Source organism: Heliangelus exortis, chromosome 1 (assembly GCF_036169615.1).
Source record: "Heliangelus exortis chromosome 1, bHelExo1.hap1, whole genome shotgun sequence".
NCBI classification, from domain to species: domain Eukaryota; kingdom Metazoa; phylum Chordata; class Aves; order Apodiformes; family Trochilidae; genus Heliangelus; species Heliangelus exortis.
Genome location: NC_092422.1, coordinates 128336971 through 128362201, shown reverse-complemented (window position 1 = coordinate 128362201; position 25231 = coordinate 128336971). Strand labels below are relative to the sequence as shown.

General features: G+C 38.6%; 1 protein-coding gene across 1 annotated transcript in view; it reads left to right on the top strand.

The window, feature by feature from the left end:
• TMTC2 (transmembrane O-mannosyltransferase targeting cadherins 2) overlaps positions 1–25231 on the top strand; it is a 248761-nt gene that overhangs the window by 121109 nt on the left and 102421 nt on the right. The window contains exon 3 of the mRNA XM_071765939.1: positions 20365–21193. Coding sequence (XP_071622040.1) covers positions 20365–21193 — 829 coding nt within the window. The remainder of the gene's footprint in view (positions 1–20364; positions 21194–25231) is intronic.

Sequence of the window (25231 nt, the reverse complement as noted above, 5' to 3'; positions counted from 1 at the left end):
TAAGGAATTTCTGAGAATTATTCTTTAAACTTTTTTAGGTTTTTATACCAGACTTTAGTTAGTGAGTACAAAGTGCTTAATGATGTGCGTTATGTAGAAACATACATGTGTACCATTGCTTTAAGTTAGTAATGAAAGGATTTCCCTGATAGCAGACTGTTAGTATAAACTCTTGGAAGGTAGTAACTTTTTGTACAAGTTATTTCTAGTTGCCCAATGACTGTACAAAGTAACATAAGAGGTAGACATAAAAAGGTAAGCAAAAGTGAGCTAATTACTTAAATAGGCTTAACATTCCCATATGTTGCACTTTTCCAAGCTCTATTAGAAGAAGAGAGCCTAGAGAAATACAATTCTTGTAGACATTCAGTAACTTTTAGTATTTGCATATCACACGTATGTTAACCATATCCAGTTTGTTCTTCACTGGCTGGTTTCTTCTAGGTGCAGTGGAAGGACAGGGGGAAGAGGGGAAAGTTTGAGATCAGTTATATGCTTGGGTGACTGATTTGGACTGCTCTTAATTTTTTTCAGTTGCTTGCAACCTCTGATATCTGTGTTTTTTTAAAGGGTGAAACTGCTGAAGAGGAGTGTGATTATGGCCACGAAAATAGCAGTTAGTAATATTCAGTAGTACTTTTTATTTATCAGTTTGTTTACAGTTCAGACACACAAACCAGTGAAGGCTTAGAGGAAATTTTTTACTTTGACTGACATGAAGATTACTATCTCACCAAAAATATTTGCAAATAGAGATCTTAATTCTTCATTTGTTTATCCACCCAAAAAGCTAAGCTTGGATTTCTCAGGGCTGTTTAAACCCTCTGTAGACTCAGCTGGAAACTTTCAGGCTTATCCCTAAGCAGTTAGTGTTAGTGAAAAAACTAAGGTAGGTAGTTCACAAAAGGAGATCAGTTTGTGTAAGCTGGTGGTAATCGTCAGTTGGAAACAATCATGATCTTATGAAGAACACTTGATTCATTTAGCCAAATAAATTTACCATTCTAGTGGCAATAAAAGCAAACCAACCAACCAAAAAAACAAATAGCAAAACCCCTACAAACAAACAAAACTTCCCAAACCTCCCAAAATGATGTAGTCTCTGTGTGCTGTGCAGATTGTCTGTAACTAGTTAAAGATGCCCCTGCTCATTGCAGATGGGTTTGGACCAGATGACCTTGAAATATCCCAAATTATTCTATGCTTCTGTGTGTCTGGCAGGATTGGGAGAGTGTTGAAGTAGTTACTTTTGCAATGCATCCTGATGAGTCCCTACCAATTCATTTTGTGAGTCTGCTCTCTCTGCCTTCAGTATCTGGAATTTTTCTCCAGTCTGAACAAGGACAGTATAGCAAAAATGTCACTGCTCTAAACACTTCATCTGTGGTCCATTTATTGGCTAATTTTTCTTCAGGCTCTAAATAGTTCTCAGGTGGCACAGCTGATGGGAATGGTGAGAAAAGACGTCTGTATCCCACTGAAAGTCAAGGTGGGCAGGGGAGGAAAAGCTGGACCAGGAGGGAAATTGGAGTTTGCTGTGGAAAGCTTTTAGCTGCTGTGTCTGATGAATAGAAGCAAACACAATAGGTCTTGGGATCAAGTTTCTGTACCATGTCTTAATTCCACCTATGTTTTGTTCAGCTACATCTTTTATTCTTCAGAATATAATTCCTGAAATGCTCTTCGAGAGACTTAAGTATTAAACTATTGGTAAAAGAGTATTACTAAGTATGTGGAGGGGAATAAATTAAATTTTAGCAAAAAAAAAAACCAAACCCAAACCGAACCATAGCAGAGGGGCAAGAGGATTAAATAGCTAAAGGTTATGTAACAGGCAAAATAAAGAGTTTAACTTTTCTGTAGCATTAGCTGTTCGCTACATTTGGCCTTGGTAGAATGTTCCACAACTTTCTACTTTGTGATTTTGCAGATCTGTGGGATTTTTGGTTGGTTGGTTGTTTTTTGGTTTTTTTTTCATGTGACAAGCTGACTCCTGGGATTGTTTTTTTTTCTTTTTTCTTTTTTTTTCTTTTCTTTTTTTTTTTTTTTTTTTTTTTTTCCCCTAAGTGTATTTATTTTGCATGCTCTCACATGTCATCTGCAATCCAAAATGCAGTTGCTATGAGGGAAGACAAGCATGATTTTGGATATATATTTTTTCTTAACATAGATTTTCAGTGGCATGACTTAGCAGGTATGTGCTGCTAAGTCACAGATAGTTTTGAAGAGGTTTGAAAGGTACACTTTAAAGCCAGAAAGATCTAAAGCTGAGCAATTATGATTAAATTGTTTTTTAGAGGATATGAAATCACATTGCTGAGTCAAAAGAAACCATTTTTACTCTCATCTATTCTGGGCTGGGGAGGGAGAAGTGTTAGGCTGTCTTATTTTAATCTGGAGAATTTTGATTGAAGTTCAGAAAAAGCTTGCACATTTTTAGTTGGTGTTAAAAGTCACAATGACATGGTCAGGACTGCAAATGTCTTTTTATCTGTGGAAGAGGCAAGATGAAGTTTCAGAAAATTTAAACCATAGTGTTGTACTCTCCAAAGTATATTCTTCACTTGCTCTTAAAATTTTTGTTTTTTTAAGAAATCAGTACTCTTTCCCTCTGTTAAAACAAGCTGAAACAGTCTTCCTTCTTTGCTCTTCCTTTTTCTATTTGTCTCAATCCTTTAATTGAGGTATGGCACAAAAGAATTGAACAGGATGGTTGCATAATGACACCAAATATGTTTATACTTGAAAGCACAGTATTTAAAGTACTCAGTCATGTGGATCTGTCCAGATCAGGAATGCAGCCACAGCATATGGGGTTTTAGAGTTACGTGTTTAACATTCCTCACATAAATACATCAAAGCTCAACTTTTTCAAGAGCAAACCAAGGTTTTTTATGCCTCAGCACTGATGGATCTGAAGCAAAAACAATGTGCCACCATTTCATTTGTTTTTTATTGAAGAAAGGATATTTGAGGGTGAAAAAAGCTCTTGAGTTGGGATGCAGGTTACCTTGCACATTAGCTAGATGGCACTGAAACACACTTGTGCTGCTGTATAGAAGTGACTTGTTTGGAGCATGGTATTGCATGACATTTAATAAATATTGTATCCCTTAGCTGCTGCTTTTCCTTTTCTAACCATACATAAATATCCTAAGTCTTCATAGGTATGTTTTTTTCTTTAAAGTGTGCTCCGGATAGCACGAGCCTAATCATACTGACTAATTGTTTTGCCAAATAAAGGCAACGTGAGCTAATGCTGAAATTTTTGCAAGACACTTTTATTTTCAGAATTTGAAAATCTGAAAATCTGTATTTTAACATACAAGGCATACCCTTTTCTTTCTCGCTGATCTGTTAAATGACCTTTTCCAGGCTATAGCTATAGAAGAACAGCATGCTTAACACTGAAGACATTTTAAAATACGAATTCTGCATGAACTGCAGTTGTGGAATAACATAGAAAAATTACTCTCTAAGAAGTTAGCAGATGTTCCAGTGATTCTAGCTGCATCATCAGAAAAGGTTAGATACTACCCTGCTGGGCATCTACTGCTGTCTGTCTTTGTAAGTGGTTAGGAAATACTTAAAAGACTGGTGATTTGGCATAAAATACTGCTTTTGGATAGCTTGAGGGTAAAAATGAATAAATTACAGCATTCAGAAAGCAAAGCTCCAGCACTTTTCCCTCATATGTGTTTATTTCCAGCACATAATTTGTTCCTGCAAAATCCTTACACGTCCTGCATTATTCTGAACTCATCCACAGTGACTTCAAGAACCTTAATGCACATTTCTACTGCCTCCTCACCTGCCTTCTCCTCGAGCTGCCACATTTGTTACTCTTACGTTTTTAGAATTGATCCCATGATATGCTGTACTACTTTTAAACAAACAGGGATCTACTTAAACTTCTTTCTAGCTGCACTTTTTTGTGTGTATGTGAAATTGGATTTTATATGGCCAAATTCATTATCACGTTCCTATCCTCAAAGGAAATGGTTAAAAGCAATAATTGAAGTGGTGAGGAAGTGGCTGGTTATGAACAAGTGTACTTACAGTCCTATGCAACTCTGTTGCTGCCCTGGACTGAAGGAAACCCCCCCCAGGACTATGCCGTAGCTTAGATTGCAGGCAAAAGCAGCTCAGCTTTGTGAGATCTCTTTTTAAATCTCTCCCTGGTGTGGAGCCAAATTTCCTCTTAGGTTGGTTTTGCTCCTGACTTCAGAGGAATGTTAGATTTTCTGCTGTTAGTTGCAAAATGCTATATGTTGGTTGAAGTTTTCCATTTGGAAAATCATAATGCAAAGAGAAGCTGCCCTTTTATTCAATAAGGTTTCTTTGTGTCAGGATCAGTGACATTTTTTTAGAGCAAAGGCAAATCTCCATATGCAAAGAATAACTTACTGACAGTACTTTCAGAAATGCACCTCGTGCAGTTCCAATTGGCGTGGCAGTTTTCTCAGCATTTTAAGCCTTATATCTTAGGACAGTGAGGCTGGCTCAGGCAGAGCTCTAAGGTCATTCTATCTGGATGTTTTTCTTAAAGAGAATACGCCAAGAATATTTAAAACTTTTATTTATTTCTTTTTAAATTCAAATATTAAAATATGGCAGAATCTCATGAAAGTGGGAAAGGGAGCAGATTTGCTGGGTGATGCATACTTCAAATAGTTGTGTTTGAAATCAGGTTTTTTCCTTGCCTACTTTTGTCCTGGCAAGGGCAAGCTTCTTATTTTTCTTTCCCTCATTGATGTGAATCTTTGCAGTCTCCTGCAGGTCTGCAGAAATGTCTGCCTGTTGTCTCTGAGACCTGGTTCTTTACTTTTCATCTGTTCCCATCCTCATGGCTCATTGCTTTCTACCACTTCCCCTGTTGTTCCCTGCACTGCAGCACCATTTCCCAGTTTGGTGCACTCAGAGAGTGAGATCTCCATTGTCCTTCCCAAAATCCCACTTGAACCAGCACCTGGCTACCTGTTAAGATGAGCAGTTAGCCCAGTGCTCTTCTGACAAGCCACAGCCCTTTAGCAAAACATACACATAGTGTAAATGGTGAGCAATGAATTACTCACTTGTAACATCTGTCCCAGTGAGAATCTCTGCTTTCACAGAAGAAAAACCCCAAACCAATATACATAGTCTTCATGGTTTTGGCCAATGCTTAGGAATGTAAACCTTTTTAATCTGGAGTTTCAGAAAGAAAATAATAAAAATTAAGGTGAAGTGGGGTTTATAGCCTTCCAGCTATTTCTGTGATAAGATTCAAAGGCTGCCTATGGGTTTGACAGGAGTGAGGTCAGCCTCAGCTGTTATGTTCTTGACCGAGGGAGGTCTGCAGGTGGCAGGAGGTGTTTCTCATAGTTTGTTGGTTTAAATCTTTTTTCATTTAACCTTGTAATATGTGGAAAGCATGAAAACCTTTCACCCAAGCACATGGCCCAAGATGCAAAGAAGGACTTGGGGACACAGTTGATCAAGTCCAAAAGGTTGGACTTCATTTTCTGTTCCTCTGCCACCTGCAGTTGCACAGGGTCCCTAGCAAGTCCTTGAGCCTCTGCTTTTAGGCATACGCTGGCAGGTTTATGTACAGAGCACCTGTAAAGCCTAATCAGATCTGTATATACCCTCCACCTTTATTTCTGTGCTTTCAGGATTTCAGTGTAGTTCATTCCATTTGTGCCCTAGCACACTAGGGCTGCTGTATGCACTATGTGCTCTGAGAAATGAGTATGTGCTCCAATAGATACAAAATTGTTTCTTCATTGAGATACCAGAGCTCTGGTCTTCTCCAAAGTAAAGAACTCAAGGCACTCTTACTCATGTTGTCAGCTAGGAACCTGATAATTGCTTTGCATGTAGAAGAGATCAACTTTGAGAAAATAAATTTACGCCCTTAGGAAGACAGCATCTGTATAAGCTGGGGTCTGTCACAAAAAATACAGATAACAAATAGAGACTGAAAGGTGGACGTTGTTTTCTCTTGAAAAGGAAGGCGTCTCCATGTTTCTGCAAAGTCACTGAATAGAGGAAGAAAAAAAATTGTTTTCTAAAAACACATCCAACTGCCTAACTTCCAATTTTAAATTTGAAAATGGAGTAAGGTTTCTAAGGAACTAAATTTGGCAGTTTTTAGAGACTACCCATGATGTTAGTCAGAGTATTGGTTTATGTGGAGTCCATGCTTTTAAGGTATTTAGTTGTCAAACAAATAAGATCTTGATGCTTCCAAGCTGGTAGGTAATTAAAAAAAATGGAGTCACTGTAGTTTTCAGCATTATATATTTTTTAATTGTTTTCATAATTTTCATATTATAAACATTCTTTGCAGAAATCACCTCAGACAAATAACCCAGCAATGCTAAAGGAGTTTGTTTCACAGAAGTACAAATACCACTACACTACAGTCTTTACAGTTTAGTTCATAGTTAGATATGTGAATTGTGGAAGATGTAATTTTTAATAACTGGAAAAATGTTAAGGACCCGTCAGAGGAACTCCTGAAAAATTTAGCACTTGTCATTTCTGTCCCTGTATGTATTTTGGTTAATGATTTTTATGTTCTTGTGCAGATTAGAAGGAATTTTAATGAAACTTGCAGTTATGTGATTTGTTAGCCTTTTCAGTCAATTTTTGCATCACTGAAATGAATATTGCCAGCCAGTTAAATCCATAATGTGTGAGTACTTGTCTTTAAAGGTTATCCTCATTTTTTTTCTAAGCGAGGTCAAGAAATGTATTTGCTGCATTGATTGGCAAAGTTAAGAAGTTTGTAAATGATTAACAACTTTTGGCTTTTGCAGCTGCCTTGAAAATCAATTGAATGTGGTCAGTCCCTTTCTGTGACATCTTGGGATTCATAACGATAAAAAAATCGCAGACAGCCTGCCCTGCTGATACCTCCTGAGCCAGAATTCAATGCAGAAGTGGAAGTTTATGGTTCATTACATGGAAATTAGTCATGTCCTCATTAGTTGATGGGAAAAAAAAGAGAACAGAATATAAACCCTTGACATGCCAAAGAATGTATGTAGCAGTATCTTCTGCCTCCCTCCCCCCCCATTGTATATATAAATATATGCATGTAGGTGTGTATATATATATGTGCACTGTTGACTAGGAGTGTTGGCATTTTAGTATGAATTATTGTAGTCCTCTTTAAGTCCTGTCTTTTTTTTTTTTTTCCCCCCTTAGGACTCTTGTAGTCTCCTGGAACCACTTTTATTAGTGACTGTGCAGGTGTATAGCTTAGTAGGTAGAGAGGAGCTGTCTGTGGAGGTGGCAGTAGTAGGATTTTGTCATGTTAAATACTCTGGTTACTTCTTTTGTACCAGCCCTGGAGAGGCAGAGTTTGGGTTTATTTTAAAAGACTGAGACCTAGCCAAAGTGGAGTTGTGGGCAACCATTCTGATAGCAGATATTTGTAAGCTCAAAGACAAGGAGAAGGGAGAAAACAGAAGGAAAAGGAGTTACAGAAGAGGTTCTCAAGCCAAGAAAGTTGTCTGGTTTTCACTTATTTCACCCTCTTTTCCTTTACTTTATGATAGTTTTTGCATAGCTCTATTATTGAAGATTTTTTATTTTTTTTTTTTTTTTGCAGCCTTCTGCTCCCTCCATATTTTTTTAAATTTATACCTTTCTCTTTAGGAAGGAAAAGGATAAAAAACTGAGTATCTTCTATTTTGACTTGTAAGTGTTCTCCTTTATGTCTATGTTGTCGCTCTTTCCCTCTTGCTTTATGATCTTTGTTTCTCTCTTTTAAATTATTGTTTTCTTTTACTTGCTCTATTTCCTCCCACTTCCATTTTATTTATAGCTTTTTTGCCCATGTATTCCCCTCACTAAAGCAAAAACAGCTGTCTGAAATTTCCCTGTCCAACATTATTTTATTTTAAAGGAAAGAGAATTTGGGGATTATTTTGACCATTCCTGTGTGAGGGAAGAATTTGATAGAAGTGCTGTGTATTAAAAATAGAGGAAATTCCTTGTGTCTTTCAGTTGTATATTGTTAAAAGGCTCGTTTCTGGTTTGCACACTTAAGCTGAAAACTATGCAATGATGAAGAGATACTTTTTTATAGCTAAAACTGCCTTCACTTCTCAGGGCTTTTTTCTTTCTTAATAGCAAACAGCAGTAGTATATGTGTCGCAGCGATGGTAAAAATACAACAAACTTTATTGGAATGATATGGGATGATATCTCTTATTACACTAGTTGTCTGGTTTGGCCTGTTTTTTTCTGTGAACTCATGAGGTTCAACAAAGCCATGTGCAAGGTCCTTAACTTGGGCTGGGGCAACCCCCAGTGTCAGGGTGCTGGGTGGGCTGGGTGAGAAGGGACTGAGTGCAGGCATGTGGAGAAGGACTTGGAGGTGTCGGTAGCTGAAAAGGTGGACAGGAGCTGGCAATGTGAACTCACAGCCCAGGAAGCCAACCATCTCCTGGGATGTATCAAAAGAAGCATAGCTATCAGGTCAAGAGAGGTGGTTCTGCCCCTCTGCTGTCGTGTGACATCACCTGGAGCACTGCATCCAGGTCTGGAGCCCTGAGCACTATAAAGATGTGGATCTGTTGCAGCAGTTCCAGAGGAAGGCCACCAAGATGATCAGAGGGCTGGAGCACCTCTCCTGTGAAAACAGGCTGAGAGTTGGAGTTGTTCAGCCTGGAGGAGAAAAGGCTCTGGGAAGGTCTTAATGGGGCCTTTTAATATTTATAGGATGCTTATAAAAAAGGGACAGACTTTTCTAGTAGGGCCTGTTGCTTTTAATGTAAGCTATGTAAGCTTACATTTAGTGGAGCTTCAGTGGTGGGTTTTTTTTCAGGACTTAGAAACATGAAATGTTACTAGTTAAGTTACAGTAGCTGTAACTACTCTCATGTAATTCATACCCTTGAAAAAGCAGGCATCTGTTTGAAAAAGCAGGCATGTCTCCTCATGCTTTGCTATGATGTGTGACAAGAGTGCTTCTAGTGATAGTTAGAAGTCATGGTTTGATTGACATCTTTGGTAGAAGCCATGGCTTAACAAAGTTGCACCATTTTCTTCAGTTTTCTGGCCTCCTATGTCATTCCCTCTGTTGGACTGACACAAGGTCACTTTGTGCACGAAACTGGTCACCTTGAAAATCACAAGCAAACAAAGAATTCCTGAAGCTGGCTGAATCCTCCAATTGTGAAGAAGCTAGTCTAAACTTATTAGTTAAAAAACAAATGTGATTTAAGTGTTAGTCCAGTTATTCCTGCAATTTAATTTTAAGAAATCTGGAATACTTGTGCCTTTGTCTTCTCCCCACCTTCCTACTGATATCCTTCCTTAGCAAGCTGAATAAAGTAATGTGGCAACTTGGTGATTAATTTTGAACATGCAGAGTTCTTTATTTTCCCATCTCATGTATGAAGATTATGGTATATGGGTTCCTGACATTTTTTATAATCATTTATAATCATGAGGGGCTGGACGTAGCCTTGATCTGTGCTTGGATTAAGGGGAGGGCTCAACTTTCTGTGTAATGGGCACGTGTAGTGTTCTGAAGGGGAGAGTGCTGTGAGGAGGCAGGTATCTACCTGCTGAATTTGATGAGGAAAGTTACTTCTCTGCTCTTTTGTTTTTGCTTAGCCTGAGAGTATCTGGTTCTAGGGCACATTTTATTTCTTGTTTGCACTGTGGAGTGCTTGACCTTAGGGAACCTAATTTAGTTCACTAAATTTTGCTAACTTTTTTCCTGCTGAATTACGTCTTATTTGCTAATCTCTCATGTGTTTTACATTTGAAAGCACTTGTTAAAAACAAGGCAAAAGCTAAAATAAGAACAACTCTGAGAATTTTTGTTTTGATGGTTTTACTGTAGCAGAAATGTTCGGTGATGTGGGTGTCTGCATAATGTAACACATCCTCTTCCAAATCCTGCCTTTTTTGAATTCTTGAAGAAAACCGACACTCATTAAATAGCTTTCTATTGTGATAACTTGGAGAGAGAACTGCTGTACTTCAGCCTTCCCACTGAGTCAAGTCTCATTATAAATTATCTCTTTATGGCTCCAAAAGCTGCGCTTCCAAATTTCACTCATTAATGAGGCTGGAATGAATTTCATAATGGCAGGCTGTTTGCACTGGAACCATGCTCAAGAAGGACTGGTGTGTTTAGTTCCTCAGTGCCTGAAACACGTTTGCAATGCAATGGTTCTGCAAACCATGATTTCATGTGGAAGGCTCCACGTGTATGTGAAGATGTGTGTGTGAACAGGGATGGTCACGTGCAAGCAAAATGATTTCCATTTGCACTGTCTTTATTTCTTCCTCTCTTTAGTCCAAAATGCTGAGAAACTTATTTAAAACAAATGTTTTGATAGCGATCATGAATGCATTTAACAAAAAAATAAAATTTCTTAGTTTCTTCTAAAAGAATATATAGCTTTTATTTTTTTTTTTCAGAGAGGCTGGGATATTTTAGAGTTAAACTGATTTGGCCATAGATCATTACCTAGTGGGAAATATTAAAGATCTTACTTTCAACTAAACAGGATAACTGCGTAGGCTTTCAAGTAAATTTAACATAATTGGTTAAGGGGCTTCAGTGTACCTCTTAAAGTACCAGTAATTGACCTCTTTAAAGCACTTCACCCCCTAATAGTTTGGTTGAGAAGCATCTTGGTATTGGTTCACAGGAGACTGCTAACTGCCTCATTTCTTCACATTAGCTTAATGGAGAGTAATGGCATCCCATGACATGACATAAGTTTTGTCATCCATATTCTGCCTCACCATTTTTCATCTCTCTTTATTTGGATTATTAAGTATTTGGTTTTGCATTACTGAGGTCATAATTGCTTTACCTTTAGCTGTTGGTCTCTGGGTCAGACTTGTAGTAACAGTTTGTGTTTTTAAAAGGGCTATGCTTAAATATCCTTTTAAATACACCTTAAGGTATCTAAACTAAGGGTAGAAAAATGAACACTAATGTATTTTGCATATTATTTTATTCTTGTTCCATGTGTAGGGAGACAAGGTAGAGGGCATCCTATTCAAGGTATTACATAATTTTATCAAATGTACTTTTCAGGATATTTTCTATTTAAGAGTTTACAGCTTCTATTACTGGATAAATATTCTTCTATTTGTACATTTCTAGTCCTGTGGTAACTTTGAGGCACTCTTTGCTATCATCATGTAGTCATTATTTATATATCTAGCCTTGCTATTTGCTGCAAAAAGTTTGATTTGTTCTTGCTATTCCTTTTTTAATAGGCAGTTGATCTCATTTCTGTGTAGTGTGTTCAGTAGGGAACAAACACCAAAAAAAGTTCCTCAGTAATTAACATAGGACAGAGCAAGCTCTCTCGTCTTCAGTTTAATCTTTGAGCATAACTAATTCTAGAAGAGACTGACTTGATCTAACTAAAAAGAAGAAAAACTGAAATTGTTATTTAAAATGTTAATTGTCCCAGTCTTGCTTCTCTGAAATTGCAGTATCTACTGGTCAGGTAGAGGTTGTGTAAAAAGGTACAAAGGTTGTGTATTTCATTTATTTTATAAGGTGTTTGCCCCCCCTTCAATGTGTTGTTCTTCAAACGTCTGAGTATTTCATAGCCACATGGGAGGCAAGATTAGATTAGATGACAAGGGAGGTGTGCAGATGTGTTTCAGAATATTTGTGTTGAATAGAAGTACGAGAGAAGTTCCTGTCAATATACTTGGAAACCAAGCTTTTCATCCGTGGTGGTGGCCTTCAGTTAGCAGTCTCTCTGATTTACCTTTTCCTCTACTGTTGACAGGGACGCTGAATCTTGAAGGTGTGTAGTTTTCGCTTGTAAATCACTTTTCTGAAGGCTTTTTGAGACTGATGGTCACTGTTGTGTTGTCTTTAGCTTCTCCAGTTCTTTGTGGTTCCCACTGTTTGAAACATGATGCCAGTAGAGCATAGAATAAGTAGCAAATATACAGAGATTGCATCCAGACCACAGGACTTCCTTTAGGCTGTTATTTATAATACACACTGCATCTGAAATAAATGACTGACATATGATAGATACTATGAAATTATTCCTACATCTAAAGGTATTGACTTCAAGCATAAAGGTTTCACTACCTGTGAGGGTTTTTTGGCTATATTTTTGTATCAGCTTATAAATAAATATGTTTCTTGGGTGGATGGGTATAGAATAGAGGTTGGATTTTTAAATTTTTTTTTTTTTAATCACAAAGTAGCCTTTATTCAGTTTGTCACACAACTAGCTAGATTCTAAGTCACTTCACAATTTTTTCCCTATCTTACTGAACTGGTAGATCTGAAAATAAAATATCAGCACCAAAAGCATCTTTAAATACTCTTTTTTTTCCAAAGGAAACAAGTGCTTGTATGATTGTAAATGAGTATTTCTTGATAATATACTGTGCCTTTTCAGTTGAATACTAGGTTCTGTATTTCACATGGACTAGGTAGATTGCTTGTGTTTCTCTGTAAAGGTTGTAGATGTTTAAGCTTTACTTTATTAGAAGAATTACAATGAAGTGTTCACATTTGTGGTGTACTTTCTGTGTGATCAGTATAGTTTCAAGATAACTTTGCTGCTTGTTGTTTCACTATATTTTAAAGGTACAGATAAAAGAAACACAGCACCTTTGTTTTTCATTTGGCAAAGGGAAAAACAGAAACTAGTAAGATGTAAGATGCTGCTTGTTATCCACTGTAGAAACTGACTTTCATAGCTTGTTGGGCTTCGAGCTGATAGATTTTTATTACATGTAGATTGGTTGTTCTGTCAAAAATAAAGCCAGATTAGTATTTATCCCAAGTACAGAAACTGATTATTGATGACTTCCTTCTACTGGATTGATAAATATGCATAATCATTGCCAGAGGCTTAAACTGGGATTAAATCACATTTTTACTCATAAAGTCCATTTCTATTTGCATTCATCATTTAGAAGTGTGGGTCTATTTATATTCTTACAGTGTGTTTTTTTATCACACTGAATATTAAACCAGCTGTCTTAGGCTTCAGTTTTCTTTATTGCTGTCTTATTAGTGTAAGAAACTTATGAAACGTGCTGTAATAATTTTGGGTGTTAGGTTTACAGGTAGGGTTGCAGTATGTGCTCTGGAGAGCCATTTTATACTTTGCTTCTTTTTTCCTAAAGCGTGTCTGCATCTTGTACAGAGGAGCAAAGCAAACTTCCTTTACAGGAGAAAGATGCATATCTACCCACTCAAGTGAAGCTGGGCTTTACGAAGTTGCTAACACTTTGTGCAGGATGCATTGCCAGGTCAGATTTACCTAAATCAGTGTAGGAGGTACAAATGACAGGGTGAGCCTCAGTCCTGGTTTGTCATTTTCAGGTGGGTTCCTTACTCAAGAGGACACCCTGGCTATGCAAGCAAGTGCAGGCTTTGCCTTCCCAGCAGGACATGGGCAAATCTTCGTTTCTCCTCCGGGCTCTCCAGGCCTGTTTAGCAAGTTGCTCAAGCCTAGTGCTAAGCTGTGCTGCCTGCCTGGGCTGTGCTTGCATCTTTGGGACAGTCCTGGTTTCTTGTAGCCCAAGAAGCAGAGGCAAATTGGTGCTGTTTTACACAGCTGGAATTTTCCCTCGGTTCCCTTTGAACTTTTGTGAAATGCTTTCTCGTGTTGTGTGGTTGTGTGTGCTAGCTGGGTTTCTCAACGTGTTGGCAATTAAAAAGGTTTAAAAAATGTCAAGCATATTTTCTGGCTGATTTGTATGCTGTTAGCTTTTTTTGCAGTCTTCGTTTAATTGTTTGTTTTTTCTCCTTTTTTAATGTCTTTTTTGTTATCAAGAAGTTACAGGGTATAGTGCTGACTTTCTGAGTCAATGTTGCTGTTACCATTCTATCTGGGTGAATTTGAAATGTGGCCATTTGCTGGTGTAAATGCTGATGTTACTGGCACCATTCTAGCAACCAGAAAACTTGAATTACTATTTGTATAGCAAATAGAAACAAATATTTATAGTTTTTGATGTTGCACTAAAAAATTCAACACAAAAGATCTGTCTTTTTGTGTGTTTTGGGTTTTTTTTTTGCAACATCATGGATTCATATACCTGGGGGTCAAGAATGCTTATGGGGAAGACAAGGGGACAGAAGATGGAATGTATTAAGAAAAAAAATGTAGTTTTTACATTATGATGACCAGCTTAAAAATAATTCATTGACTCTCCCAGATTTTTTTTTTATTAATCTTTGCAGATTTTGTTGTTGTTTGGGTGGGGTTTTGGTTGTTTGGTTTTATTGTTAAACTTTGCAGAAGCATTCATACACGAGTTTTAAAAAATGTGCTGTAGGATGATGGAGTGTCTTAAAGGCAGAGGTGGGTGGCAGTAACCTTTAAATTGAAGAATGAAGACTGCAAACCATTAGTATACATGACTGCTTTTTTTTCATTGAAGAAAATTTGCACTTAAAACAATCGGTGAGTAAAACAAAAATGTTACTTTGTATGAGGTGGATTTTAGAAACATTTGGAAGATGCTGATGTGACTGAGGGAACAAAATGTGAGGATCATCGTAACTAACATTTTGCCTGAGTTGGGGGGAAGTGAAGCAAATGTTGAGAAGAGGATTGCAGGAAGCTCTGGAACTTCATGTAGAAATGACCAGAGCATGGATGGGTTATACTTCCGAAGATCACAAAGAGAAAATGTTCCTGGGAAAAAAGTAGGCTTTTTTTCCTACTGGAAGGTAATGCCTTTCCTAGGAAGGTAATGCCTAGAAGTTACCTCATGAGGTCATACAGTGCATGATATTGTCTCTAAAATAGGACTGACAATATCCCTATCTTTCTTGCAAGTTACATATTTAATCTATTCTTACAAGCAGCAGAAAGCCGTAGAGCCAACCTCACTGTTAATTTTTCCAGTGCATCCCTCCATTGAGCAAGGGAAAGAATCTCCTGATAACTAGTCTGAATCTTTCTTGAAGTGAAACTTATTTTTCTATTCCTTCAGACACATGTACATGTATTAGATTTTAGCAGTCATTTAGGTACTAGAAAGCAGCTGTTATGTCTAAACAGCTTGTGTTCTTCATTTTTTCCTCATGGAACGTGTTTTTCTAGATCACTTATGAGTCTCATTCCTCTCTTCTGACCTCTGTCCTGTTCCTTCACTTATTTCTGTGAACCTCTGTGCTGGAACAAGACACTTAGGATTTATGGGTATTAAAGAGACTGGAAGGATTACTTCACATCTCATAAAGGGTAGGCTTTCATCTGTATTCTCAGTACAATGTTTACCTTTTTAGCAGTGGTTTAGGAGAGTTGCTTGTGATGATAATCCCTGATGCTTCTCTGAAGATAAGCCAGCTAGTTATAATAAGCCTCATACTTGTGTAGCTTTAAGGAGTCTTTTATATGAGATTATTTTACTGAACATTTCTCTGTTTTTTCAAGATGATATTGAATTCCAGTTCTGTCTTCTGAGTTAGCTCTCAGAATTTTGGCTAGTGCTGAAAGTGCTGCACCCTTCCGTCACTGCAAAACCTTTTAAATGACTCTTATTAAATAACATGGGGGTATGACTGTTGGACCTGTCAGCCTGAGCTCTGGTAACAGCAGTGCTGAGCAGCATTCTGGAGCAGTCTAGCAGTTCAGAAGTGTCTTTTGGTCCCAGTGGGCTTCTAACCTCCTGTGCTGAGTTCTTGCTGCTGCAAATAACCCTGTTTAGATATCCATGGTATCACCATCTTGCTTGGTAGACTTATCCTTAGAGTGAGCCTTCTTTTGTGTCAATTGTACTCACACATTTATCAAGATAATGTGGTCCTTTCTGCTCTTGTACTACCTCATCATTCATACAGTCTCTACTCTTAATTCAGTTTATCTTTTCTTCTGGAGAACTTATGAGTTTGTTTTCTTGTTTGGTTTTTTTTGTTATTCTTTTTGGAGGGGTGCATTATGTTGGTTGAGGCTTGTTTGCTTTTTAATTTAAAGATTTATATTTAAGAATTAAAGATTTTTGATGAAGGCTTGGGCAGTTTTTAAATGACAGTGATTATAACAGTTGAAATTTTAGTAAGGCAAGTCAACAGCAATAAAAAGTGCTTAGCTTGGGCTACTTGCTAATGACAATAAAAATATGTACATACTTAGTTGTCAGCTGTTTTATGAATACAGTGACTTCTCTGTTGGGGAAGAATTGTACGGTTTTGTAACACTAGAAGTAAATGTCATTTGATATCTACAGTTGGGCACAGTATTGAGTAAGATATTGACAGCTCAAACTCAGAGGATAAACAGACCTTCAGGCCAGCTGTTGTTGTATCACCAATGTATGTGAGTGAACACTGTTTAGTGGGTCATCTAGGCAGGAAAAAATGGGGCAGGTGAAGAGGGAGCAGCAGCTCAGTATTACGACCCAGCAGGGCTTGTGGCAAATAGCTTTGTCCCTGATGGGGATACATTTTGAACACTAGTTCAGCTCAAGCTTGGCTAAGCTGTGATCCAGGAACCTCTGCCATGGTGGAAACAAGATACTGTCAGTCTAGTGAGTTTGCAGCATTTTTGCTGCTTTAGGAAGCCTCAGGTCTCAAGGAAACATATTTTCAAGGAGCTCTGGGCTGGAAAAGAAAATCCTATGCATCATGCTTGGTGGCTTAACCATTTTATTTCTGTGTTTTCTTTTTTGTGTGATTACCCCTGGTGATTTTGTTATCTGGACTGTCTCAATCATGTGTCATATTCAATGCTTCTTTCTGAAATGGATAAGGTGAGGTTAAAAGTATTTTGTATTTTGGAAAAGCTTTGGGTACTGCTTAGATGATGACTGAACTTTGGCAGAGACTGCCCAATAGAGACATCTGCTCTAGTGCCCTATTAAAGAGCAGTATAATGGAGTGAGGAATTGGGATATAATGCAAGGGAAATGTGCAATGTGGGTGGGTCATGCAGATGGATTTTGGTATGGAGATAAAAAAGGTTTCTGTAGTCACAAACACTAAAATTGCAGTGGTGGTACTTGACTGTTAGCAGGCAGGAGAAATGTTAAATCTGATCTAAATCAGTGCTCATTTTTTCCCCAGATGAAAATGACTGCTTATGAAAGGTTAGGGGATTTATGAGAGTGTCAAAACATATGGCAGATGGGCTGCATTAGGACTCATGAGTATAGTAATCCAAATCCTTTCTGCCAAGCATTACAGAGGATCTCTTCCTGCTGCTGAGCTACACTAAGTGTACACAGTCAAGAGGAGCACAAGCTGTCAGGAGGCTCAGAAGAGTTGCTAGTGAAAGTGCTTGTCTGAGCAGAGTTGATTTTGAAAACTGTTTTTGCAGGCCAAAGTCTACTGGGAAACTGATTGTTATTTATAAATGTTAATAAATTGCTGCAACCAGTTTGTTTTGGTTTCTTTGTTTGGATTTTTTTTCCCTTTGGTTTGCTGGACAAGGCCTGGAAGACAGTAAAGCCAAAATGTGAGCTAAACCTTTCTAATTATCTCTGACTATATTAGTACAGAGGGATAAAAGCTGTGCAAAAGTCACGAATGTTGAGAGAGAAGAAAAGAGGGTTGAGTTTGTCATTCCTCTTCTGAGCCAGCACTATCTAAAAAAAAAAAAGAAGCATCCTACTTTAAATATTTATATCTGAAGTTAAACTGTTAGGGACAGTTTTAGTTTAGACTGGGAGACTGAGTCCAGAGAATCTCCTCTGAAATCTGAAAAGTCACAGTATTACACAGGTTACTGGTAGCTGTAGTTACCATGTATATGTAAAGCTTCTGGCTTTTGAGAAGATCCAGATCTAGAACAGTTTCTGAGGAAGCATGAAAACCATTTGTGTCTGAGGCAGCAGGAGGATATTTGCATTCCACTCCTATAGTCAGTTAATTAAACTAAAGAATCCACCAAAACTCCTCTAGTTAATTTAGAGTATTTTAGAGCATTATAAATTGTTATGCTGGTATGGAAAACTGCTTACTTGGATAGCTCTGAGCTCCATGGGTGAATGCTTAGATACTTTATTTGACAGTGGTGTAAAATTTTTCTTGATGGAAAAAAAAAGAAAACAAGTTTTGTTAAAGCATGAAACACAATACTACATGTAGATATGTTGTGTTCTTTGTAGAACAAAGAAGTGTTAGGATCCAGACCTTACAAATCTTAAATTTAAACTTATAAAGGATGGTGCACATTGTTACTCTAGCAGTTAGGATGGTTTTGCTCTGAGGTATAGATTGTTTGTATTTGTAGGGCTAGGGCCTGCAAGAGGCAAGCTTTTCGTTGTTGTGGTTTTATGATATATGAAGAAGATCTGAAAGTTTTTTGCAGTTTTTAGTATTATCCATGGGGAATGGTGTATCTGCTCAAGCATGGTTTTGTTGACGAAGTTTGTTTGGTGAACTTTCTCAGCATTTAATTAAAAAGTCCATTTGCTAGATCTTCAGAAAAGGAAGATTTTCTTCCAGTTGTTAAGTATTAATGAAATAGCAAAGCAGTCTAAACAATCCATGAAAGCTCACTTTTGTTAATCAATTTTCACTTCCTTAATATTTGGTATGTCTTAATCTTTTGACTGGTATATAGTCTTCCAGCAAAGACCTGCTCTGAATATGTATTTAAAACAAACAAATAAAGGAACAAAGCACCATCTTCCACTTCCTAGCCTCTTTTCTTTGAGCAGCCTCCTCTTAAGAGACTGCAGAAAGATCTATAGAAAAGACCTAGAAAAGGTCTATAGAAAAGACCTGAAAAGGTCACATTTAATATTTGAAAGTTGTTTGTGTGCATGTTTGAAGGAAGGAAGTTTGCTTCCATGAATTCTTCCATATTGCCTGAAATGAATTAAATCATTGCCTGAATGAATTAATCTGACTGCATTTAAATTTTTAAAACTTCCCAAGGAGAAGCTGTATAGAAATGTGAAAAAGAATAAATCTCTTCACAGGACAAGGGGATAAATTATGATGACTAGACCATGTCTTGTTAGTGGAACATAAGTAACCTGATGGTAGGAAACTATTAGTAATTGACCTTAAATGGAGCAGCATAATCATCTGTATTTCATGGTGTCAAGTCTAGAGTGCCACCACAAAGGAGAAAAATGACCTGTTTAAAAGAAATAAGATAAAACATTCCAGTGTGAGGTCCTGCTTCTAAATAACCGAGGAAACATTGAGTAACCATCCCAGGAATGTGTAGTGTGAGATGAAAGAAACACTTCTAATAATAAAAGGAAAAACGATTGACAACTAATTCTTTGTAATAATAGAAAAATTACCAAAGTGGTTATGCTGTATCTGGAGCTATTTGACAAGTAGTTTTTCGTTTGTTACAAAAGACATCTGAAATGTAATATAAAAATACACATCTTTTAGCTTTTATGGGTTCTTCTGTAAAGAGAGAGTAATCTAAAACAGCTTTCATTTAGAGCCCCCATGTAGATAAGAGCAGAACTTATACTCTTCAGTCCTAGAAATAGGTGAGAATGTCTTGTTTCCTGCTTCTCATGTAGGCAGAAGTGGTATGTTTCTGCAAGCATTTGAAATAGTGAGTGCTTTGGGATGGGAAGAGGGGAACCCAGGGGCAGCTCCAGCTGGCAAATATTGCATTACTCTATAAGTGGAGGCTCTTTGAGGTGCTAGCACCATGATATGGATAGGTGGAGGCAGTTGTGTGCTTCATGTAGTATTATTTAGACAGAAAGGAAGATCTGAAAGGTTTTAGAACACCAACTTGATGTGATCTGCTTGAAGAAACAAGCTCACTAACAGTCTTCTGTTTGGGTGTGAGTTGCAAGATGAAGTGGGGTTTTCAGTAGTAAGCAGATCGAGAAGGCTCAAAATGGTTGTTGTAATTAATGTGTAAGAGCTGGAAGGCCTAAACATGGAATCTGTGTCTGTTTTCCTCTCTTGACTTCTTAGAAAGTTTGTTTAGTCCTCAGTGAAATGCCTTGGAGAAACTTTCATTAGGAAAAAGGGAACTGGAACGTTCTTTAAATCTGGTTATGGCAAAGTGGTGTTTTGGCTGCTGCCAGGCCACCAAAGAATTTGGGGGTTTCTGTAGGACCCATTGTAAGGTTTCACAAATTCCTCTAGAGTAAAGATTGTTTCCAAAGAGTTACACACTAAATCTTAAGCAAGGACTGACAACCCTGAGATCTCTAAAGACTTGACACTGATGCCAGCTTGGTACAGCTTGAATGAAAGAAGCTGTGCTCTTAATCATTGGTCAGCAGCATAACTCAGACATTTTGTGATCCAAATGTCAGAGAATGAGATCTATAGTGCTTGTTCCATTACAAAAAAAAAGTTGTATCAGGTATTTCTCTGTTCCTTTCATTTATGACTTAGAGAATTAAACACCTGGTGTTGATTTATCCTGATGACTTTTTTTTTTTTTTTTTTAATTTTATTTTCAGAGAAAGAATTTGACCCTCTTCTTAAGCATTGGTTTATTGACCTCCTGGGGAACTGCACTCTTGGGTGTCCGCTTATACTGGATGGGCAACAAGCCCCCAAGTTTTTCCAATTCTGACAACCCAGCAGCTGACTCGGACAGTTTTCTCACACGCACTCTGACCTTCTTTTACCTGCCAACCAAGAACCTCTGGCTGTTGCTGTGCCCAGATACCCTCAGCTTTGACTGGTCTATGGATGCTGTGCCTCTTCTGAAAGCAGTCAGCGACTGGAGGAATCTACACACTGTGGTGTTCTATGCCGGACTTCTCCTCCTTGCCAACTTCAGCTTGAAGGGCTCCAGCAATGAGAGAGAATGCAATGGGAAAACTGTAATGAATGGCAAGCAGAATGCTAATGGCCATAGCTGCCACTCAGAGATGGAGTATAAAACGCTGGTGGTGAAGTCAACCTTTGCATCAAAAGAAGAGAATGGTATAAAAAAGCATGAAATGCAGAAACTGCAGCTTCCTTCAACTGAGAACATTGTCATTCTGTCTCTGTCTTTGTTAATAGTGCCCTTTGTTCCTGCCACAAACCTATTTTTCTATGTTGGCTTTGTAATAGCAGAGCGTGTGCTGTATGTTCCTAGTATGGGCTTCTGCCTGCTGGTTACAGTAGGTGTCAGGGCCCTTTATGTCAAAGCCCAAAAGCGCTTTCTGAAGAACTTGGTTTTTTGTTCCACTGCTGCATTAATTTTTTTCTATGGACTCAAGACTGTTGTCAGAAATGGGGACTGGCAGAATGAGGAGATGCTGTATAGGTCAGGGATAAAAGTAAACCCTGCTAAAGGTAATTTTTGCTCTATATAGTGAATTTTATATTTATTGCTATCTTTGTTTGTCTCTGAAGCATCTGATTTTATCAACTATATCCAAAGAGGATACTTTAGGAAATGTCCTAATGTTGCAGTAGTATGCATGCTAGTAGAAAATCAGGAAAAGCAGGACTGTGTTTTGATGAGGTGTGTTGCAGGTTTGGCATTAACATGGAGAAAATGAGACCCAGAGGTAAGAGGATACTTTTCTTTTTCATTCATCTTAGTTCTGGATTGATCCATTGTTCATTGTTCCATTGATCTTAGAATTAAAGCTTTGTTATTAATATTGCAGGCTGCACCCTGGTAATTCTCCGTTGGAGTCTGGTGTCTATCACCCTAATGAAGGTTTTTCAGATGTTCACCAAATGCTCTGTTCTCTATGACTACAAAATACATGAAATAGTAAAGGACAGCGTCAGGGAGGTGCTATTTTTTTATTTCATCTGATGCAAATAACGTCAATACTACATAATAAAAATGAGGAAATGAGGTCATATTATTCAGCCGAGGAAATGACTGTAGTTCTCTCTGCATACAGGTCCTATAAAGAATTATTATCAAATATTTATGCCTTCCTGTTAATGTATAAATGTCAGGTATTTGTAACACTGGCCAGCTACTTCTCTCAAAGGTTGTATCTTTTCTGTAATGAAATGTGACTACAGCTAGTGTAAACAACATCCAGACTGGTAGTTTAGGGATCAGTAACAATGTTTAGCAGTGACTCTGTGGTTTCATTTTATAGGGCAGATCCAGCTGGGATCCTGAACTCCATGCTGCCTGGCTGTACTGCTTTTGGCACATGAGCAAGTTTTTATGAGTCACAATACCACCTGTGAGTGCAGTGTAGTGATTGACTAAGCCTTCCTCATTCACAATTCATCAAAAGGGAGAAGGGATGACTTGACTGCTTTGTTTTTCTATGAAAGAAAAATTTGACAGTGCTTCAAAACATTGCACTTGAGTTTTTCCAGTTCTCTGCTCAGAAGCCCGTTGTATGATGTGAAGTCATCTGCTGACAGAGGTGTACTTTTTGGTTAGACAGTTGTGTCATGCCATAGTCTAAAAGATGTGGTAGTAAGAGGCAATTGTAGGTGTTACTGTAATTGACAGGGAGTCAGAAAGCAGATTTGTTATGTCCTGCAAAGCAGCATTGTAGCAGCTTGTCAATCATCAACCTCATTTTGTAAATCTTCGTATTCTTTGTCACCCTGGGTGAAATTATTAAACTTGTCGCTTTAGTAAGTGACTTTTTATTAACTCTGAACAAGCATATCCCAAATCTTTCACTTAAAAAAAAGCAGCCAGTACAGGAGTGCAAGAAGTGAGGTGAGCTAACTGAACAGCAAAGCACCATACCAGAGTGATTATGTGATGCTGTGAGATTTACCAGTTTGGTGATGATATGAAGCTTGCATTAAAAAGTTGTCAGTCCTTGAAAAGGAGAGAATGTGTATTCACTTAATTAATAGTTAATATGTGTTCCTTTTTTGTCCTTGGTGGAGATCCCCGGATATCCCAGACTGCGCTAATAGTTGTCTGCTTGCTTTGAGAGAGTTTTTGTGATTAAAAAAATAATAATAAAAAACCCCAAGTCTAGCATGCTATAATAGGATTGGCTGGGGTGTTTTCTGGAAATTGGACTACTGGGTATTATGCTCCCTGGAGAGGAGCTATTTTCATCATACATATCTCAGTATGCACAGTCTTATGTGTATATGATTGTTGCGGCGAGCCCTTCTCTCGGGGACACGGCTCTTCTCCGGGGTTCTCTTGCCATCCCTCTCCTCAGGCGTCTTCCTCTCTTGTCTTCCTCTGCTTCTGGGAGCATGCCTTTTATTTTGCCCTTCAGCCCCGCCCATTTCCGGCTGGGGCAGGCCCTAATTATTGGGCACAGCTGGGCCTAAGCTCCCAGTTCATTATCGGTGACACCTGAGGACTTGTGGTTCTCTCTACATTTCCCCCCTTTTTGTTGTTTGTTGAAAAATATTTTTTGAGGAGGGAAAATTCGGGCTCTTTAGCCTCTGTTAGCAGGAGACGGGGTCTTAAAACACCAGCTCAGTTTTCGCTGGTACTCGCCACCTCGGAATGCCTAGCCATGCAGAGGCTTCTCCGAGCATTCAGCGCACCAGTCTTATCGCGTGTCCCTAGGGCCCTGTTTCAGGACCGCACTATCGCATGTCCCTGGGAGACTCCATTTCAGGACCGCACTGACTTGATGCGCACTCAGAGCTCGGCTTCAGCTTCAGCATTCCTCGGGATTGAGTTCTGCGCGCCAACTCGCTGCGCCTTTCGAGCCTCATTCTTCTCTCCTGCCTAGCTTGCCATTCCGGGCTGTTGTCTTGCCGTGCTGGGCTTTTACTCTGAGCTCTTCATGCCGCCTTCAGCATTTACGCCTGGCCTTGTGGAGCTTCACTCGTGGTTGCGTATTTGGAGCTCTTTCAAGAGCGTCCCGCACCAACGTAGTGGCTCCATCTGACGTGGTTGCGTATTTCGAAGCTCTTTATATCGCCTTCCGCATTTAAGCCAGGCTTTGTAGAGCTTCCCGCAACCAACGTGGTCGTGTAGAGCTTTTTATAATACCTCAGCATTCACGGCTGCTATTGTTGCCCGCATTCTCCACCAGTTGTTGCGGCGAGCCCTTCTCTCGGGGACACGGCTCTTCTCCGGGGTTCTCTTGCCATCCCTCTCCTCAGGCGTCTTCCTCTCTTGTCTTCTTCTGCTTCTGGGAGCATGCCTTTTATTTTGCCCTTCAGCCCCGCCCATTTCCGGCTGGGGCAGGCCCTAATTATTGGGCACAGCTGGGCCTAAGCTCCCAGTTCATTATCGGTGACACCTGAGGACTTGTGGTTCTCTCTACATATGATTGTCTGGATTCTTGCCATATAAGCTGACATTAAGTTTCTTGGTAGATATACTAAAGGAAAGACAGTATGTCACTGTGGTGACATAGATATGACTGAGCTGGCTGTAAATCTCCTTAAAATATCCTCTTCTGCTGAATATTTACTAGCCCACACACATAGGAACGAGGCTGGGTATAAGAAACTCCATGTTAAAGTGACCTGTCACACAATTCTATTCAGTATTGTGCATACTTCCTAGATTATCCCTGGCTTTGACTATGCTAATTTTATTTTCTATTTCTCATACAATCAGGCTAGCCTGACTGGACTAGACTGGTTGCCAATCCCACCAAAGCATTAGGAGACCAACAATTCAAACTACTCTTCAGTAATTAAATGAGGTTGACGTAAGAAAAACAATTTATTTTTGTTTGCCTCTCTTTTTTCTTTTACTTTTATGAATACTAGTGATAAATAGGCTATTCAGACGTGAGACAATGGACTACTCAGTCAAATGGTAGAGTGGAGAAGTGTTTTCATTCCTTTTAGGCCATTAAGAAGAGGCTGACACTCTTAATTTCTGTTTTCCTCAAGTCTCAGCCACTTCTTCTCATGCACATATTCTTATTTCTGATCATGTTTGAGCAGCGGTATAATTTTACCTGATGGTTCTGCTTTTTCTCTCTTGTGCTGCAAAATGCTTTGGAATAAGAACTTCCATCCTAGGCTAAAAGGCAAAGAGAGATCCCTTCAAAAATTCACCATGTAAGTACTGAGAAAGAAGCAGAAATCCACAAAGATCAGTTTTTTCTAAAGGAAGGAGGTGATCTGTTTTGTATGGATACATCTGTATTCTGGCCTAGCCAGGATGGAAAACCACTGTGTGGCTGGATGCTTTGCAACAATGTTGAGCTGATGTGCTGTACTAATGAGATCATTTGAGAAGCAAGCTATTAGTGCAGGTGCATTTGTGTACTAATGCAAGTGAACTACTTCCTAAATGGAGTTGTCTCACACAGTGATGGTTTACAATCAGGTGTTGTAGTAAGTGTAAGAATATAATCTCCTCTGCTGCTGTGGGCCTTTTTCAGGCAGAGTTCTCCAGCAGCTTCTTTCTCTGTGTTCAGTCCTCAGTGAAGAAATGGGCAGTCAGCACCTTTCCAG